This window comes from Oratosquilla oratoria, chromosome 15, assembly GCF_046742065.1.
Source record: "Oratosquilla oratoria isolate Oo_2021 chromosome 15, ASM4674206v1, whole genome shotgun sequence".
NCBI classification, from domain to species: domain Eukaryota; kingdom Metazoa; phylum Arthropoda; class Malacostraca; order Stomatopoda; family Squillidae; genus Oratosquilla; species Oratosquilla oratoria.
Genome location: NC_134791.1, coordinates 11,915,623 through 11,936,644, shown reverse-complemented (window position 1 = coordinate 11,936,644; position 21,022 = coordinate 11,915,623). Strand labels below are relative to the sequence as shown.

Genomic DNA, 21,022 nt, shown 5'->3' with positions numbered 1-21,022 from the left:
GGGAACGATGTCCACGTTCTCTTTGCTGATTGGTTTACTCAAACAACATTAACAACAGTGGTCCTAATTGGCCTATACCGCCTTCCTATTTTTTCCTAAAAGAAGATGGTGAGTGATAAAGAAACTCGGTGAAAAATTTAATCTTCTAAAGAAACTTAACGAATTGAAGTTCACAAAGTTCGTAGAAAAAAGAAGATATCAGAAATAGCAAGCGAACAAAAGAAAGATACATTATAAAGTTCTTGGACAAGCGGCAGCCCCAAGTCCCAAACGAGAAGACATCGTCAGTTGTGTTGGTGTTTGTTTAACGTGAGTCTTATTACACTGCTGGTTCAGAAATGTTTTTATTTGACTAATTGAGCAGCAATAGAATAAATGCACCCTCTGTTGGTATTCTGAGAGTTTTATTTTTTCCATAAGACTGGCCCAGAGGGCACTGTGAGGTACATGGGAGGCCCATGGACCCAAGGGCGTGTGCGCCGGGCCCAGACAAATTTGAGGTTTTGAGGGGAGGGGGAGATTTTTGCCTTACCTTTGGCCTCAGGAGCGCCCGAGTGAGGTCCGCAGGAGGCCTCGTGGCCCTGGACCTGTGGGTGAAATGGTGGCCAAATCGGAGCAAGTGGCCAAAATGACCCCTAAGAAAAAAAACAAAAAAAACACTAAGTGCTCTTAGAAGCCATAAGGTACCCGTGTGTGTGCGTTTATATATGAGTATGTGGTAGTCTATCAAAAGTGCATTTGTGTGTGCATGTATGTCTTTGGATATACGTGTGTGTGTGTGTGTGTAAATAAAAACATTGTATGCCCATAGTGTAAATGACTGCAAGTCTTGGCTCAACTATTCCAGGGGTTTGAAATCAGTTATAAAACTGCACAACTGTGAGCCTTTCCTATATTGTTAGGGCTGATGACTCACTGCTGCGACTTGCGCCAATAGACGTCCTAACCAGTCTCAAACAACCAACAGTAAGTATGCCAGCAAAAAATGTGATTTTTTTATGATCGTTAGACCCACTTTATGAATATCATACACATTTTGATTTGTTAATGGAATTGGCTCCAATCATAAACCGAGTCAAGATCCTCCTTGCGAGGTCCGTAGTTTTTCAACTCTAATATAGATAAAAACAAATAATTTTAGTAATAGCCCTAATAGATATGGTAGGAACTAAAAGTGTTAAAATGTATTTGGAAGGAAAGCACTGAACTAGGATGTAATTCTAGCTAAGTCAACGATCTTACGTTCATTGAGTCCGAGACTGGTAAATGTCCTGAAAAAGAATCGAAATGGAAAACAGTTGTAAACAATCGCAAGTTATCTACTTTGGATCAGCTCTGAGCAAAAAGAGACGTGATGAACATAACTAAGATGGGAGAAAATCCAGTTGTCTCCGCCGCCCTCCCGTACTGAATACATTTAGTACTCGTCTGGCACACAGTCCTTAACGTGGCACTTGAAAGAATATATAGGTGTCCTGTCTATTCCATTTCTCCGGTTGAGAAAAAAGAACGAATGGAACTTCAAGTAAAATGTTGTGTAATTAGAAATATTTTAATTTCTTTTCCAAAAAATACATGGAAAGACTATATACATAAACAAGTGCATGATGTACGTATAATGTACATTTGTGGGATAGTCTACTGACAGACGCTGAGTTTTTCACAGCTATGGTTTACACACAACATTTCAGATGACCCTGATGAAAATAAACTAAGACGATGAAACACGGACTAGAGAACTTTTCGTCTAGAAACCGCTGCTATAGCCCCAGATGCTTGGTCTTCTTCCTTGTGGGTGGAGAAGTCTGGTGGCCTCTTCATCAATCCATACGAGTCCTGACTGGACCCTCGCGTAAACGCCGGGAACCCCGTTCTCTCCACACCCGATGCCCCAGGCTACGATGCCAACTTGCGCGTAGAAGTTGGGATCCTGGTTACTTCGACAGACCAGTGGTGATCCTCCGTCACCTTTGCAGGTGTCTACGTCCGTTTCCCCTCCAGCACACATAAAGGTATCTGACAGGATGAAGTGCCTCCCAAGTCTTGTGGTCCTCAGCGAGGTTTCGCAATCATAGTTAGGCACGACGGGGAGCTGGACTTTCTTTAGAATATTCTGATACTTTCCGTTGTTGAACTGATCCTTGCCCCATCCAGTGGCCAGGCAATTGGCATAGTCGTAAACGTCATTCAACCCTGGAAGGCAAACGGTGTCTACGTTGGGTCCGATGTCGGCCGGAGATTCGAGGTGCAGCAAAGCAAAATCGTAGTGGAGGTTCCGGGGATTGAACTGTGGGTGGATGACGACCTGTTTCACGTAGCGGTCGTGGTGTGGGAACAGCTCGTATTCCTCGGTAGTGTCCCACTCACCCAGGCGTATCTTGAGGTTCTCCGCATTCTTGTTGCTGACGCAGTGGGCGGCTGTCAAGACGATCTCGGGGTGGATGAGCGAACCCCCACAGACATAGAGGTTGATCTCCTCGTCCACCACTTGCTCAGTTCGAAGCACGGCAGTCATCCATGGGAATTCGCCGAACTGCGTTTGCGTGTCCTGGAGGGATGCAAGCCATCATTAGCACTTTAGGTTAACCCCCTTACTCAATGGGAGTTCATCAGTCGAAATCCCGTTTGTTCTTCACACCCATTAACTGTACCATGCAGTCGGCTGACGTTTGCTATACGAACAGGTACAGCGAACTACAATACGAGTTAAACAAGACTGATAGCATATGACAATTAGTAAGTAAACAATAACCATGAATGTACGATGCAAAAACAAAAAGGAAAGAAAGAGTGCATATTGCATTCCTTGCTAACTACTCTGTAGTTATGACTACAACATATTCACAAATGTCTTACACTCAAATTCTGGTCCATTTCTTACCTCGATGACGCGCGTGATTGGTCGTTTACATGCCTATCAATAAACTAACATTGAATTAAGGTCTATTGAAGTCTCGTAAATTCTTACGTTCTTGATTGTAGCATATTAATTCATGACACATTACGATTTCTTCGCGATATTTTTGTCAATGACGTGTCGTTTTCACACGAGACACTTGCAGATGTTGAGTACTAGGAACTACCTCAACAACGAATGAAATATTTGTGCATCCAATAGCTATTGCGAGTTTTTGGCTTGTGGCTCACTTACGACACTGCCCCCCCCCCCAGCAAGGTGTGAACGGACCCCAGGTTGAAAATTACTCCTATTCGGCTTTTGTTCTAACCGACATTTAGGGGGAGAGCACGCCTTTGTACGAAAGTGGTTAAGGGTGTCTTAATTAACCCCAACCATTCCGTGGCATTCTTCGCTGATTTTGGTGTGGATGGCGTCAGACCGTTTTATTCAGCTAAGGGGATGACATCGTGTTCAAGAGGTTGAAATGGCAGGACTTGAGTGCGAATTAGCAGTGAGCGGACCAGAGTTACTCACGTTGAAGCCCTGGATGCGCGCGTGGACGCCATGCTCGTTGCGTTGTCCGCACCGGGGTTCGTAGATGGTCTCGGGCTTGGGCGTGGAGGTTAACGGCTTGCGGCAGCACACGTCCAGGAAATTCGGGCATTCGCTGTGCGACCTTCGCGTGGAATTGCCCGTGTTCCCAAACCTGTGACAAAAAAAAAAATAAGTAAATGAATAAATAGATAAATATATGCAATAAAAACACTAGGAGCGTGTGTTTACAAATGCGTAAGTAACCACTAGGAAAAGTAAACTAACGAAGCAGAGCGCTTTCGTAAAATTACATCTTCAGTGCATCTGCACTGAAGATATAATTATACGAAAGCGCTCTGCTTTATTAGTTTACTTTTCCTAGTGGTTACTTACGCAGATATATATATATATATATATATATAATATATATATATATGTATATATATATATACATATATATACATATATAATATATATATATACATACATATACATACATATACATACATATATACATACATATACATACATATACATACATATATACATACAAAAGAGAAAATGCTCAGTCTTCATCCACGACAAATTCTTCATATTGTCTTTGCTATGGAAACGCACTACATAGATTTAGTTGTGAGAAACCAGACTTGTTTCATTCTGCAGTCAAGGTGTCGGCCACCAGTGTGCACAAGGCCCTTTTTACTTGAGATTACGTTCAACCCGAATAAAATTGTGTAGCTAACACCACAAAAATATGTAGTGCATTATGGTAATGAGATTTTATGGGTAAGTATTTCAGACCCAATATCATAAAATATGTGAGGAGAAGCGTACTAGCCTTTGTTATATTCCAAATAACTGCCTAAATTAGTCTACAATAGGTCCCATTCCACAAGAATCCCTTTTTCTATTCTGGACCCAGTACTATTGTAAAATTACATTTCCCTCCAGAGTTTCTCTGTTTTTGCGACAGTGCTTTACAGTATAGAAAATTAGTTTAATCAACAGGAAAAAAATCGTGAATGATATGATAAAAAAGATATATAAGATGTAGAATTCCGAAGTTCTTGTGCATTGTAAAACTCTTGGTCTCCGAATGCTTGCAAATCCAGACCCAGAAGAGGAGTGGTTCTCGGCCATCTCCAAGAAGACCTGCTACTACTTTCATGAGTAGTTCCCTTCATTGGCGAGATTCCTGTTACAGATATCGTTGCACCTCACGCCAGATAATTTATATTAGCGTTGGTGTTAGTTACCCCGAGCGCGTCTTGTGTCGTTTGTACGAAAATCTACAGCCATCCAACACAAAACTAGGTCCAACCCTCCCTGATCCGACCCGATCAGACCAATTCCACACCGACCAGGCCTGACATTCACTGATACGACCACATCCGACCCGACCCGATCCGATCAGGCGATTTTAGATCAGACCAGATTCACCCTGACTAGTTACGACCCTTACCGATGCGGTCACGTCCGGCCAGATAAGATTTCATCTTCCCCAAACCGACCCGACCCGACTGGATGTGATCAGACCGTTTCAGATCGGATCAGATCCGACCCGACTAAAGTAGATCCACCCAGCACGGCTGTTACGCATCGCAGAGATGATTAACTTCATAATATACATTGACTACAAGTTGTCTAATAAAAAAGCAAAGTATCCATAACTTAATGTAACCTAATCTAATTATAGGTATGACGAATGGTAAGGAAAATATAATAACTTGACCTAACTTAACCCACCCAGCTGGTAAACTACAGTCCGCTAAATGTCCGGGAACCAACTGTCCAGGGACAGTTGGTTCCCGGACATTTAGTCACCGGACAAGTAATCATTCCCAAATGCACTTTCATAGAGTATTTCTAGAACTTAGTGTTGAACAACGCAGTTTCATCCGAAGGACTGAGAAAATTGCGGGAACTGAGTAAGTGCAGAAAATTTTATATATATATATATATATATATATATATATATATATATATATATATACAATCATACATACACACACACACACACACAGATACACAGACACACACGTGTATATATGTATATATATATATATATATATATATATATATATATATATATATATATATATATACAATCATACATACAAACACACACACAGACACACACGTGTATATATATATATATACATATATATATATATATATATATATATATATATATATATATATAGAGAGAGAGAGAGAGAGAGAGAGAGAGTATATACATCATCAGGGGGCCCATTGACCTAATATCTTAAGGATGAAAATCACGTAATGGATTGAAACAACACTAAATTATTGTACAAATCAAACTGTAACTTAAAAAAGATAGTTGAATCCTTATACACCAATAATATCAACCTCCCCTGGTTTCCGCCAACCATCACGAATGAGCTTAACTACTGTCGACATTGTTGCTGCCACGTCTTTGCAAACTCCCTTCAGTCTAGATCCTCCTGCAGACGAACAATAAGATAGTTTCCAGTTTATTACGCCAACGTCTGTCCAGGGCCAAGCGGCAATGCAAAGATTCCGAGCTAGTCTAACTGGAAGTAGTGGGAAGAAGGGGAGGACCCTGCTCACCTGATGTCGATCAATCCGGCACCGTCAGTGATGATCTCTCCTTCTTCGCACAGGTAGTAGGCCACACATTCGCAGCTTCCGTCCACGGTGTCAACGATGCGGTTGTTGTTCTCGCTAACTCTGGCGGTCGGCGTGGGGACCGTTGAAGTGAGCCACCAGAAGCTGCCATTGAGCTGCCGCCGTTGCCTGGGCACAGCCGAGGACCCGACGGCCAACAAGACGGCCAGCACAAGGGTTCGCATCTGAAATGAGTTTGAAAATGATTTTCTGAACTCCAGACTGAAAGAAGATTGCTACGATATGCTATGGGTATTTTTTATTATTAGCTCAAAACACGCACACACATTTCAGGCAAACACACACATCCATACACACGCACGCATGCACATACACACGCGCGCACACACGCAGACATGTATGCACATACACATACACACGTGCACACACACGCACACATACATGCACATACACACGCGCGCACACACAAACACACATGCACACGCACGTATATACCTATATAAACACACACGTGCGCGCACACACATTCTCAAACACGCACATACATACACAAACAAATGCATACATACGCGCGCGCGCACATCTACTCGTTACAACCGAGTCCGACGGCGGAAGGCCTTGAAGTTGGGGCGCGCGCCCCCGTCGTTTGGTTTGCATTGACACAAATTATGGTCTCAACTCCCTTTTACACCTCGTTTCTCGACGTTCACCAATTATAATTTCCTCCTCTTTCAACGCATTTTTTTTTACATGTCATCGGCTTGTATTTATCTGCGTCCGAATTGTCTTGATCTACATCTTATCTATTTATTTGTTTGTTTTTTGTACTCTTCGCCACTGTTCCTTCTATTTGTTGTTTTCCATCTCCCATATTCACAACATGTGTTGCTTTACTACCACTACAGCCGGGCCTACCCTACTTTGTCTGCTTCCTCAGCCACCGCTTTCACTTTCCCCACTTCCATCTTCACCATGAATCTATTCTGGCCGATCTTCTCGTACAGACAAGGACGCTATCTCTCTGCCTGTTAGACCCACATTCTTCTCCGTGTTTTTTCGCTGCGTGGTATCATCCAAGCACGTACCTAATCCACCGTGACTGGCTGCAACCAACTTCTAAAGGAGTATCACGTGGGGTGAATCAGATTTTGTTGCGTTTGCCAGGACAGACAAAAATGACAGGGCGTTCCTCGGTGCTTTCCGCTTTGGTTTGGCCGCGGTTAGCGCTCCCAAACTGTGACAGCAATATAGGTGCCGGTATAATACCATATGTGGCTTACCTTCTGGATGTGGCCTACGACATTTTTCCTTGAAATAGTGTGTGGCCTACCGGACTTATTTCAGTATGAACCTGTCTCTTAAGCTTTAATAGTTTGGAAGCGCTAACCGCGGGCAAACTAAAGTGGAACGCACCGAGGAACGCGCCCAGTTCTGGTTAAAGCAACAAAAAGATATCAAACACACACACACAATGTCGAGACGCATACGAGTAAACACAAGTCAAGGACAGGAAGGATATTTTTGGTCTGGGTGTCCTTCGAGCCTCTATAGAGCTGTGTCCCGTGGTAATCCCATGGCCCGGTGACGGGGCGACCAGAAGGACGGACTGGTCATTGTCATGTGTTGCTGGGAAGGGAAGGAAGGGCATGCGCAAATCACACCCAACGTTCTCGTAGTGATGGGGGACGAACGTAGCGAAAAATATAAGCGATCGAGAACGATGATGAAAGGGATTTGAGTGTTCAGATCACTTGGAAATTGGGTGCAACTCCTTGCTCCCCCTCCTCCCCCTTTTCGTATCGACGGATACTTAGCCTTGACAATCACCCACCCACGCACCAGACAAGCCTGCATGTCTCCATGGCACCACTTTGCTAAGTAAACGTTTAATTCATCTTATCTTGGTTGCATATGATAAGTAAACTACGCCAGAAAGGTATTGGCTACTGCGGCTGAAAGTCTCTTTTTCTTGAGTGTTTGTACCTGAGTATCTGAACGTACGAGGCCGCACCGCTGTAAAAAGTCACAGTGGAAAAGAAAAATATAGATAGGTTCATCTATGACGACGAGGTCACCCTGTGGTAGTAAGGAGATTCTGGTGGCAGATCGAGGAGTGGGTGCAGTCACGGAGAGCGAAACGGAGATGGTGGCGCGGTGATTAGCAATGGAGGCGAACATGCAGCAGTACCGCGGCTGCTGCAGAAGTGGGTTTTAGGTGTCTCGCTGTCTAGGGAAATCTCGGCACCAGTTGAAAGAATAGACTTTCATGGCAGTCGGGGGATAGAAAACGATCTGGAGGAATTCGTCCCACGAAGGCAACAGATAGCAACTGGAACACGAAACCACAGTTGTGCAGCCGTTCTCACATGAAACAGGGACGCGGAAGTTGTTGGTTAGTGTCTGCATCCTTCGGCGGGAAAAGAAACCTAGACACCTTGCAAAGTTTTTGCATTCTCATAGCAACTATGGCCGGGAGCCGTTTGATGGCTGGGCAATTCAACGTGGGGTGTGAACAAGTCCCAGCAACTTACCTTGGCAGAATATTCAACTACGCTTTAACACTGAATGCCTAATGTAACTCCGAGCGTCACGAGCAGACACAAGTGCACAACCACGCGTGCACAAAGAAATGCCTTGAATGAGCCCTCCACTCGAGTGACGTATCTTTATATTTGCCTCCTCCTGTTCTCTCCCTCCACCACATACTCCCCCACTACGGACTCTCCTCCTCCGGCATTCTTCGTCAAATATATCCACACCATCATACCACCAAAACCAATGAAGTAACTCCGCCTTTACTAACACCACCCTTACCCCTACATTACCTAATAGAGTACACCTCTGCCCCCACTCCCACCGCTCACCCACCACCGCCGCCAACTCCTCTGTGGCTTGATGCTACCATCACCATCGCCGCCATGTCCACCACTATCATCAATACCACCATTACCACCATCGTCATTACCACCACCTTCATCGTTCACGCCACATCCACCGTCATCTTCACTAATCCTTCCAACCCATCCCATATCCTCCTTCACCATTTCCACCACTGGTGCTCGGCTCCACCACCTCACATAATCCGTTCATCACCGCCCTCCCAACCTCACCACAAGCCTGCAGCTAAATCCTGTTTCCACTCCTCCACATTCGTGCCGCAACCCCAGCAGTATATTCATGGGACTGCAGACGATACAGCCTAGCCCTGGCCCACCTCCTCTTCCTCCTCCTCTCTCACCTGCCCCCTCGAGGCGGCGGACAGGTAGCTTCCAAGGTTATGTTTTTGGTTGTCCACTATGATTCTGCACTTTAACGCGCTCAAAGGCACCGGCTTTCCGAAGTGACAGTACCGTGACGGTCACACTATGGTTTTATGTCATCATCCTTGCGTTGACATTTAGGGGTGTGGCAAGAAGAAAAAAGAAAACTTTTTAATTGTGCTGGAGGGTGACAGACAAGTTTCCAGCCTTTAACAATTCGCAGAAAAAAAAATACATCTCGTTTCTTTGTACTCCTTGGAGGCGAAGCAACTCTCCGTGACTGGTAGGTCCTTTCAAACTTCGTTCTATGGCATGGGCTGCTTAGCTTTGGTGTCTCCCCACATTACTCCAACGATCAAGTACATAAAGTTGCGTAAACATGATGCATCCACGGAAGGATTTCCCTGTTTATCAAGGGAAGTCGGAATTCCCCCTGGCAACGACACGCTCTTTGCTCCGCCTACCGGTTGACGTCATCGGGTCGAGTAACAACTTACTCGAACGGGATGTTGTTTTGCTTATTATTTCATTGTCCGTAATTATCATTGTAGAGACGTGGATTGGAAGAGACTTATTGTCAAGAAGAAGTAATAGCTGTGCTACAAATAACCACTGCTTTTAGTCTGAATGCCTTGTCCTCCATAAGGAACAGCAATAATAATGAGGCTTCATGGAGATTTCAGATGTACAAGACACATCTATTACATCTATTATAAAGATTATGGCAGAGCTCCTGCTACTACTGCAAACAGCAGTAGCAGTCGAAGTGGCAGCAGTAGTGATGATGGGTGGAGAAAGTGTTGCAATGGAAGAAATTGTATTAATACTTATTGTAATTGTGGTAATAGTATAATGGTAAAAGTTTAAGTAATAGCTGAGGTATCAGCAGAAGTAGTAATATCAGTAGTGTAAGTACTAGTAGTAGTACTAGTAGTAGTACTAGTAGTAGTACTAGTAGTAGTACTAGTAGTAGTACTAGTAGTAGTGCTAGTACTAGTAGTAGTAGTAGTAGTAGTAGTAGTAGTAGTAGTAGTAGTAGTAGTAGTAGTAGTAGTAGTAGTAGTAGTAGTACAATAACCTAATCATTGAGGCGTCCCACTCCCGAAACAAGAATGAGAAAATCAGGATGTACGAGGAGTGCATACAAAATGTGGACCAGGGCTCATTCACTCCGATAACCTTTATTAGTTCAGGCGGGGTGGGTACAAGGGCAAAGACATTCTACGTTCGTCTGGCAGAAGTGATGGCAGAAAAGAAACAACAACCAAAAGGCAGCATTGTAGCGTGGATGAGATGGAGACTATCATTTTTCATTCTTGAGATCAGTTCTCCTATGCCTGAGAGGTACCGTGTCCCACCCCCGAAATCAGCACATACAAAACCTCGATTTTGAGCTGACTGTGGTAGAAAGTAGGACAAATGAACTTCTGTATTCGGCTTCATTAAAGTAAAATAATATTAAATATAAAAGTGTAGTCGACCACAGCCATTGGCGAGAGAGGGGCCAATGAACTGTGTCTGTGGGAGACAGATCCTGACTGCTTTCACCACACACTTCCACAAGGATGGAGGTCGTGAAAATAGTAGTAGTAGTAGTAGTGGTGGTAATAGTAGTAGTAGTAGTAGTAGTAGTAGTAGTAGTAGTAGTAGTAGTAGTAGTAGTAGTAGTAGTAGTAGTAGTAGTAGTAGTAGTAGTAGTAGTAGCCCATTGCCTTGAGGGATGGATGGCCATTAAAGAGGATGCCTAACAGATGTTCCTGTGGTACAAAGTTTGATCCAAATCATGCGATGACATGCAAGCAGGGTGGATTCATCTGCATGAGACATGACGAGATAAGGGATCTCTCTGCCCAAATGCTTCGGGAGGTGTGCAAGGATGTGACTATCAAACCAACACTACTCCCGCCAGGAGGGGAGAACTTTAGGCACCGCACTTCCAACACATCAGATGAAGCACGAGTGGATGTCAGCGCAAGAGGTTTCTGGACACAAGGACAACTGGCCTTCTTTGACATGCGAATATTTGATCCAATGGCCCCCTGTTACCATAACCTAACTATTGAGGCATCCCACTCCCGAAACGAGAATGAGAAAATCAGAATGTACGAAGAGCGTATACAAAATGTGGACCAGAGGTCATTCACTCCGATAACCTTTCAGGGCTCATTTACTCCGATAACCTTTATGAGTTCAGGCGGGGTGGGTACAAGGGCAAAGGCACTCTACGCTCGTCTGGTAGTGGTGATGACAGAAAAAAATAACAACAACCAAAAAGCAGCGTTGTAGCGTGGATGAGATATAGACTATCATTCTTACTCTTAATATCTGCTCTCCTATGCCTGAGAGGTACCACCCCCATGGTCAGCACATATACAAATCCTCGATTTTGAGCAGACCGTAGTAAAAAGTAGGATAAATGAACTTTTGTATAAGGTTTCATTAAAGTAAAATAATACAAAATATAAGAGAGTACTCAGACACAGTCATTGGTGAAAGAGGGACCAATGAACTGTGTCAGTGGGAGGCAGATCCTGACTGCTTTCACCACACAGTTCCACGAAGATGGAGGTTGTTTAAGAAAATAGCAGAATTAGCAGTGGTAGTAGTAGTTACAACAATAAAGTAGTGTTAAAGGAAGAAGCAAAGAAAAAAGTATCGTCAAACCCTTCGCTGCTGAAAGGAGGGGGTAAGACGGAGATGAATGGAATAGACTGGCGCCAGCCAGGATCAAGAAAACAAATGTTGCACCCGGCATGCACGTGTTAGTCGAGACGGGTCTGAACCCTTTCGCGAGTGAATGCGTGCCACGGACGTGAATAAAATAGTCTGGCGGCAGTCGGGATAAAAGTCAAAGGGTCATCTGGCACGAAAGGTGCTCAATGGCATAATTAGTATGGACAGAGCTGAAAAAGATGTCTTAGGGGAATACAAAATAGTGACAGCAATAGCAAATGTAAACAACCTCAACAGGGACAGTCGAAGCGATGCGGGCAGCCGGAGAGGAGTTTGGCGCGGTGCTGCTGGCCAGAACAGACAGCGGTGGTTGTCGCAATGCAAAAGTATTGATGGCGTTAGTGTTGTTGTTGTTGTTGTTGTCGTTCCCTAGACTGTCTGTCCGAGCAGTCCCGTCTCCCCAAGGAATGCCACAGCCGAAACTGGGTTTTCCCACAAATCCTATATAGAGTGTATGTTGTGTTGTTTGCGTGCATGATTGTGTATAATGCAGTCTTCCATTATGTGTTGTATGGTATGGGGTGAAGTGTTACATCCTGGGCAGCTGTTCACAATGCGGTTATCCAGCCTCTTCTGGTAACTTAGAAGTGCTGGGTGGTGGCCGCACCGCAGTCTGGCCAGGTGGACTCTGTCCTTTCGTGGGAGAGAGGATTCAGAAGGGTGGATATCAGGGGGTCTGGCATGCAGCAGTGTGTTGTCTTTCAGTGTGTTAATGGAGCGGTGAGTGATATGATTATGAATATGTTTCCGGAGGCTTGTATTTGGTGGTTGTGGAGGAAGAGAAGAGAGTATCTGTGTGTGATACAGGTCTTTGGGTGTTGTTTTAATGTTTCCTGGTGTGTGTGGGTGTTCTGCTATGTAGTGTAGCGGGTGTGATGTGTTTGTGGTGGCTGCGGCAAGTGTTTGTGTGCCTCTCATGTCGAGGTGGTCCTTGACTTTGAGGACTTTTGTTTCATGGTGTAAATGGTCTGTAGGTGTTGTATTTGTGCAGCCTGTAATTGTTTTTAGGGCTTTGTTTTGTATGATTTGAAGGGTGTTGTGGTGTGTCTCAGTGAGATTAGGAGCCCATGCAGGACTCGCATAATTCATCACTGAGCGTATGCATTGTTTGTATATTGTTGTATTAGTTTCTTTGTTTTGTCCAAATGTACGAGGAGTGCATAAAGAATGTGGACCAGGGCTCATTCACTCCGATAACCTTTATTAGTTCAGGCGGGGTGGGTACAAGGGCAAAGACATTCTACGTTCGTCTGGCAGAAGTGATGGCAGAAAAGAAACAACAACCAAAAGGCAGCATTGTAGCGTGGATGAGATGGAGATTATCATTTTTCACTCTTGAGATCAGTTCTCCTATGCCTAAGAGGTACCGTGTCCCCACCCCCGAAATCAGCACATACAAAACCTCGATTTTGAGCTGACTGTGGTAGAAAGTAGTGTTGTTGAGATTGTTAGCAGACTTACAAGAGGACCAGTGCACAGTCAGAGCGACGGCTGCCGGGATCCGTGGTCCGTGGACGCATTGGCCAAGGTCATGCTGATGGTGGTTATATTTGTTCTGAGTGTTGTCCCGGTGGTGGTGGCCGAAGTGGAGTGGTAACAGTTATCGCTTTCACTATTGAAGTTTTTTCTACAACTCTTAACAGAATCGCCTGATGACAAATAGAATAAGCACACGAGTGAAGCACGAGAAGTGCTATTTTCTGAATAAGTTTCACCTCCTCACCAATGCAAATTTCCTATTGCTTGAACAGATTGGACCGACTGCAAGCAGAATAGTCACACAAGTCATGTATAATACTGAGATAGAGTGCGGTTTTTTTTTTCAACCTGGTGCTCACGAGCACCACCCGTCCTTGATAAGTTGGTGGTGGTGGTGGTGCTGCTCATCTTCACGGGGCTCTACCCTCAGTTGAATAAAATATCTGAAGAGGGGCTGTCGCCAACAGGTTACAAATGGAGTATCGATTGACCAAGGCCACAACCAGGTCGAAGTGTACTCCACACCTGAGTGAAATCATCTGGTATTAGCCAGAAGGAGAAAGCAACCCACCACCACGATAACACGTTTTAGCCCATTCATGTCCGGTGTTTTTCCGCGGCAGCTTCCTTGTAATTCCTAAAGAGCAACAAAGTAGTAAATTTGTTAATGTATTCAACAACAAAATCCCCGCAAAAGATATGTCCGCCACGGGTGTACTTCTGGGAACAGACCTGTCCCAGTCTCCGTCGAGGAAAGAGGGAAATTCAACGCCGACAGGGAACAAATAGTAATCCCGTGGGTGCCCCCCCCCCCTCCCTATACACACACAAAGTGTAACCCCCCCCACACACACACACACATACACACACATGTACAACCTAATCGCACATCAAGACTGCCCACAAGGATAAAAGCTCTGGTAAACGTCCGTAAGAACAGCAGAGCATAATTGTGCGCAATCCTTGCTTCGGGACAGAACAAGCCACTGAGAGCAATTATGCACATGCACTCCTGCCTCGATCGAGCACGAACTTTGGAAATGGCATAGCTACAAATATCTCCGGAGTTTTCAGATAACGGGATTAGAGATTCTTGTATGTTAAGATTTTTTTTCTTATATTGCATAATTCTTTGGTCGTTACTGCAGTTGGGAAGTAGAAAGAACAAAAGAAGAAAGAGAAGTGGATAACTCAAGGAGATTACTTAAGCAAAGGACACACAGGAAAAAGAGTCGGAGAGAGAGACGAGTAATTCAAGGGCTGCGGGAGCAGGAACGTATAGTGTCTTGTGTCTGAACTTATATTCTAATTACTCCGAAATGTTTGAAAAAATGTTGTTTTAGAAATATATCTATGAAAATTAAACAAGTGTTTCCTTATCACCACGCTACCTTACAACATATATTTTACACTTCTTAGCACTGAATTCATTTCCCACACGATTTCCACACTCCGTTTTCTGTCTTCATCATATTCTAGCCTCTTAGTCTTTGCTTCCTCTGCACACAGGTTGGAGTAACCTGTTGTTCCTTCCAGCTTGTCATTTACATAAATCAAGACTATGATGGGTGTTAGTTCATGCTTTTTCGTGTATACGTGTGAATGTGCTTCCGTATACATGTGTTGGTCCTGGCAAAATTTTGTTCGTGGCTGCACACAACTCCGGTGTTCCGGCGCGGTCTTCTCGTTTCCCTTCCTTCCTTCCTTCCTTCCTGTCGTGTGGCTGATGTCATAATTTTCACAACTTCCCACACTTTAATATCCCATTTTCACTCTCTCCTTCCCTAACCTTTCATTCCATTTCCCTTCCTACTTACCCGCTTTTCCCTTTCTTTCCGGTCTTTGTTTTCTTCTACCACACTTTATCATTCCACCCCTCTCTCCTTTCCTTCCCCTCCGTACCCCACTCCCTCTCTATTTTTCTCCTTACCTCCTTCACTACTTTCATTTACTCATTTACTCTTCCTACTACCCTTCTTCACTCCCTCCCTATCTCTTCCTCCCTCATCCTTTCCTCCTTCCTCCCGCCTGTCCGTTGTGATCTTAGATTCATCAACCTTCTCGTTCACTTGGCCTTTCCTTTCTCCTTTGTGCTTGATTCCTTCGTGCCCTCCTTCCTGTCCCTTTCGTCTTCTCAAATTCATTATTTTCTCCTTTTCTTTAAAGTCATCGCTGCCGAAGGTGTGCCACGGACATAGATATAGGATGAGTGTGGTGGCGGGGGTGGCCGGCGGCGGCGGTCAGGATAATAGAAAAAAAAACAAAAAAAAAAACAGGGGAGGGTAGTCAGGAACATAACAGCCAGTCCTATTGATCGTTGACCTGTCCACCCGACGGTTCCCCTCATGTTCTTTTGTTCCAGGTAGTTTATAGCCATAATTACACTACTTCTTTGTAGGCATTTAATCACAGCTGGACTGGTCTACGAGTGCCTTCCTTCCCGAGTGGTATTCGTCGTCTTCTCCGGTGTCGTAGAAGCCAGTAACCTCACCGCCACACCATTCCTCGTTTCCTTCCCTTTACGGTGAATGAAAGTGAAAGGCTGGCAAGAGAGAAGGCAGAGCTTGAGGCCAGGGCACGAGGCTAGTCCCGGGCTCCGCTTTCCCCGGGAAAACCTCGACGGCGCGGCTCAGTCATCAGCGATTCGTTGCGTAAGCTGGGTGCCACATGTCCACGTGCTAATCACGTGTGTCCATACGCACAGCCACGTTCGTGCACATTCACACGCGCAGAAAGAGTCCCTTGTCTCTATCGTTCATCCTTACAATCAAGTATTCTCTCACGTATGTGGCAGTGTCGATATTTTTTGATCCGCCGAACGACCTCGTTCGTTGCCTTTTTCGCCAAAGAGGGCAAGGTTGTCGGGGATTGAAGGAACGTCACATGTGAGCGCTGGACTTAGCTGGGTGGGGTTATTTGCTCTACTCGTATATATTGTACCATTGCCAGCAGTTGTACCTTTTTAATAAAGACGCAGATAATAAGGCAGCTGAACATCTTTGTGCTTACCTTTACATATGGGTGTGTGTGTGTGTGTGTGTGTGTGTGTGTGTGTGTGTGTGTGTGTGTGTGTGTGTGTGTGTGTATAATTAAGTATTGCAGTGTGTATCCCTGCCTCTTCTTGTCCTCGACGTAATCTCTGAATAAGTACCGGCCGTGTTGGCCCCAAACAGAACATGACGGGAGAACAAATGAATAAAGTTATATGTGGCACTAACGAGGCCGGATGAAAAGTAAATTAATGAATGAAGAATAAACGAAGGAACGAACAAACAAACGACCAGGCAGACAGACAGACAGACATGTAGCTAGACCAGCAATTGGTGAATTGATTAATTGATTGATTAATCAACTGATTAATTAATAGAAGCTGTGAAGGGAAACCAGGTACGGCTATCGGGCCCTTCTATGGAAGAAATGACTCGCTGCATTGCCTTTGACTTGAGTGGTGTGGCGGGAGGCAGGGGTGCCCTTTAATCCCTGAGGTGTTGATATGGAAAACGACGTTAAATGAGTTTTAGTTGTGTATAATGTTGGTATGTACTTTGATTCGGCAACCCCTTTAACAAGAGGGAAACGGCCTTTGACGTATGCATGTGCTTCTTTTCCTCATCCTTTCCTCTCTATATCTTCTTTTCGTAATGGGGACTCTCTCTTCTAGAAATAGCTGGGATAATCCACTCTTGCACAGGAACTAGCCATAGCCTAGACAACGGGATTCCCAGGGCTCGGCTTCCTGCCCGCCCGTCTCTCTGCCGTCGGGCGTAATTATGCAAACCATAAAAGGGTTTCGGGGGAAGAAGCAGGTGCGGCGATACGATGTATGGATTCTTTGCGAAAAATGCCAAATTGTTATTCTACTCCTCTGGAGAGTGGTTACTCCGTCTGAACAGCTAGGGTCTCGATGAACAGAGATCCAAATCATGTTGAGGCGTCGATCCTTAGCTGAATAGAAGCCTGTGGCATTTGCTGCAAGAGTCTAGTGGGTGCGCGTCAGCGTCTTGAAGGGGTGAACTCACTCGACGTCATTGTAAATCTTCCGTGATGACAGACGACACGCTAGTGTCACGTGGTGGTACACTTCATAGCGTTGTCTTGAGTGACGCCAGATGATTCTATTCAGATCAGAGAGTAAAGAGACGGGGTTTCTTGTCTACCATGTACTTAGTGTACATTCCAGTAAAATACAGATAACCCACTTGATTTTACAGTGAGCCCTAAGGTAGTTCAATCGTACTGTTATGCCTGTAAAGAAGCTTCGCTCCCGCCGGTACTCTAGATACGAGTTCATTTTGCTCCTCTCGACAAATTTGTCTCCGTTGTGAATTCGAATGTCCGGAAGAAGACCTCACAATCTCTGGACTTCTCTAACCGTATTTTAGCAGCGTGTAAACATCTGCATCCTTTTAAATACAAGTCATATGTCTTTTATACTTTAAGGAAAATGTCACCCAAGATTTGTATGATGATATAAGTACTCAAGTCGAATCCATACGATTGACAAAACTTATCCTATCTAATGGAACGGAGTCTTTTGCCTGTCTTAACAAATTTTGTGATGTAGTTTACTTGGGAAAAGGCAGGCGAATCCCCAGTAGTTCAGCCTCGTTCTTTTATCCGAGTCTGGTACAGCTTTAGAATATAATCTGCCGTTGGAGACTCACAGGAAGTTCTTGTGTAACCGCGAGAGAAGAATGCTCCGGTCCTGCGTCCATGGGTGCCTTTCCGAGACTCACTTTTGTATTCCGGGAAGGCAGGCCAAAGATATAACGTCGTAAAAGGCAAGTGCAATCCAGATAAAAAACATTCGGGGTAAACTGTGACCAGTGGGAGACAAAAAATAAGGCGTACAACTAACCAACGAGTAAGAAAATATAGAATACTATGAATACGTACCAAAGATTGGTTAACATCTATGGTGTGAATATAGGTAGGCGAGGATATGGGCATGGTAGTGAACACGAATATAGCTTATATGGACATGAATATGAACGCGGGAGTGGGGATGGTCGTGGGAATGTATACGAGGACGTATGCATGAACCTTGGAGTAGAAATGAGAAGGGACCAGAAATGGGGATGAATGTGGGCATAGGAACTCACATAGTTAACACTGAGTAACACTAGTTTTGTTTCTTCAAATGTCTTTTGTATCACTAAGGTTGTTTTCTCTCCTGGTTTTAGAAATGCAATTGAAAATTGCATAGCATTGATATTTCAAAATAGAATTGATGTTTTATATACAAAAACTAAACTACGATAGTACACTATATTTAGTATATTCACATTGTCCATAAATAGTAGCTGATATTTTGTCTATGTATTCCCTTTTTAAAGTAATGAGAAAATGTAAGTATAAAAGCATGTGGTACAGTTATAAGAGCCCGCTAGAAATTCACTGATGAGCGTGATTTCCTACTGTGAGCTCCTTGATTTTTACGCACCAGTGACCATACATAGTCTCCCATTATACCAGTGTCCCATTGTCCTTGATATATTTTCTTCATTGCAGCAATGTCTTGGTGGAACCTCTCACCATGTTCTTCACTCACTCCTCCCAAGTTTTCAAGAAAAAAGCCGCATGTGAATGCAAAAAGTCTACCTTTAATGACATTCTGCATCCTTAGTTCGGACTTCACGGTTGGACACGGTAGGTGGCAGTTGTTTGAATAAGCTCTGCTACTGACCCCCGTTTTTCGCAAAATATACGGTGTTCCTATTATTCGGAGTTTGCCGGAGGCCGTGTTAAAACTCAGTGCATCGTGCAGTGTTATCAATGAACTTGATTGTTGTGGAACTTGGCCAAAATAGTGATAAATAATCGGGGAGGGCCTCTCTGATCGAATTCCTCACATTTGCGCATGCGCAGAGCGAGGTGTTTGACGCAGATACCCTCATCATGGCTACAACACTCACCTGGTGAAACTGCTCAAGTTACAAAACTTACAAGCGCTGCAGACTTGCCTCGTAAAATGCTAGCCGATAACCACTGAGGAACACTGCTCTTACGTCACCCACACTTTGCCCATACGACCACCTCCTACCCAACCGCCACAAGTAACAACGACGCAAGCCCATGGTACGGAGGCACAATGTTGTCAGCACTCAGCTCAGACTTGGGAATCGACCTATGTGACAAGGCTCCCAGACGGATAATGTGCCACAGTGATCACCATGCAGGCTGTATAACCGTCCTAACGCGAACACCATTGAACATTATTATCTCCAATAACCCATGGTGACAGACAATATTCCCCAGAGACAAGGCATAATAATTGTATGTAACACTTACATTAAGTTACATAGTACCACTATCTCGCCATCCCTATTTCGGGGGATCTTGAATGATTATTACATTATGTCTCCCTTTAAAGAATATATGTAATAGATGACATGTTCTCTAATACAATACTGACTGTAATTAATGTACTATTGTTTGCCGCCCACGGGCGTAATAAATTTATTAAAACCAAAACCCACACTTTGGTGGGTGCTATCGTTGTTAACGACGTAATAATTCTGATATATGATCTTGTCCACGACTGTTTCAATTATGTCAATGTCCCTTATATCATGACTGTAATATTGCACATAATTTTGTTTTGTATATACTGTTGGCTGTGATATTATTAACACTGCTGTTTTATACATGCTGTTGTTACCCCTGATTGTGTCACCATGTCCTCCACCACTGTGTCCCAACCTCTGGAAATTTGTACTTGTCTACAAATTGCCGCCTCAGTCAAACACCGTGTCCTGTGAATCACAATTCTCATGTAGATAGTCAATTACCTATGTACTAGGCTTGCCGCTCTTTGAGCGTAATAAAATTATTTAAAAAAATCCTAAGTTCTTATAAATTCCAAAAGTTTTGCTACGAGCTGTTTGTAGTTAGGATCTTTATTGTTACCAAGGAATCCATTCACTATATCTCGATATGCACACCATGCCTCTCATTCGACATCATTCATTGCATTCTCAAGTTGCATTGACTTCAACATTTTCCTTATTTGTGGACCAGTAAATATACCACCCTTAACTTTGGCATCTGATAGTTTTTGAAAGAATAGGCGAATCTTTTGAAAAGTTGTTCACACCATGATCTAATGCTTTCACAAACTGTTTGACTAAACCAAGCTTTATATGAAATAAGGGTAGCAACACTTTGGCAGGCTCTACAAGAGGCTGTCTAATAATATTGAGTTTGCCTGGCTGCAAGTCATCTCTAGGGGGCCACTCTACTTTTTGGTAATGTTCATTATCAGCCCGACTGTCCCATAAACAAAGAAAACATGAATACTTGGTGTACCCACCCTGTAATCCAAGTAAGAAGTCGAGCATTTTAAAATCACCACAAACATCCCATTGAAACTCGTAGTTTACCTTCTCGAGAATCCTACATTGTCATATTCCTCCTTCACTTGTACCGAGTATGCTATAGGCAGGGATGGATACTGATTCCCATTATGTAGTAAAATAGCTTTGAGGCTTTTTGTAGAACTATC

General features: G+C 44.0%; 2 protein-coding genes across 2 annotated transcripts in view; one reads left to right on the top strand and one right to left on the bottom strand.

Annotated features, from left to right (window-relative positions):
* The window catches only part of slo (calcium-activated potassium channel slo), a 1,028,496-nt gene extending 1,008,184 nt beyond the window's left edge, over positions 1 to 20,312 (top strand). Inside the window, exon 27 of the mRNA XM_076198561.1 lies at positions 19,030 to 20,312. Coding sequence (XP_076054676.1) covers positions 19,030 to 19,144 — 115 coding nt within the window. The 3' untranslated portion in view covers positions 19,145 to 20,312. The remainder of the gene's footprint in view (positions 1 to 19,029) is intronic.
* Positions 1,534 to 8,718, bottom strand: LOC143033297 (phenoloxidase-activating factor 2-like). Its single transcript, XM_076198567.1, has 4 exons — positions 8,578 to 8,718; positions 6,029 to 6,270; positions 3,434 to 3,605; positions 1,534 to 2,548 (listed from the first exon to the last, which is right to left on the bottom strand). The coding sequence occupies exons 2-4, from the start codon at positions 6,268 to 6,270 to the stop codon at positions 1,748 to 1,750; spliced, it is 1,215 nt and encodes a 404-aa protein (XP_076054682.1). The 5' UTR covers positions 8,578 to 8,718; the 3' UTR covers positions 1,534 to 1,747.
* Positions 20,313 to 21,022: the final 710 nt, after the last annotated feature.

Excerpts from the sequence above, each read along its gene's own strand:
- LOC143033297 (XM_076198567.1), bottom strand. The coding sequence starts at position 6,270 with ATGCGAACCCTTGTGCTGGCCGTCTTGTTGGCCGTCGGGTCCTCGGCT. Across the intron at positions 3,606-6,028 it reads GCCGGATTGATCGACATCAG|GTTTGGGAACACGGGCAATT; the intron begins GTGAGCAGGGTC and ends TTTTTGTCACAG. Across the intron at positions 2,549-3,433 it reads CGCGCATCCAGGGCTTCAAC|GACACGCAAACGCAGTTCGG; the intron begins GTGAGTAACTCT and ends GCATCCCTCCAG.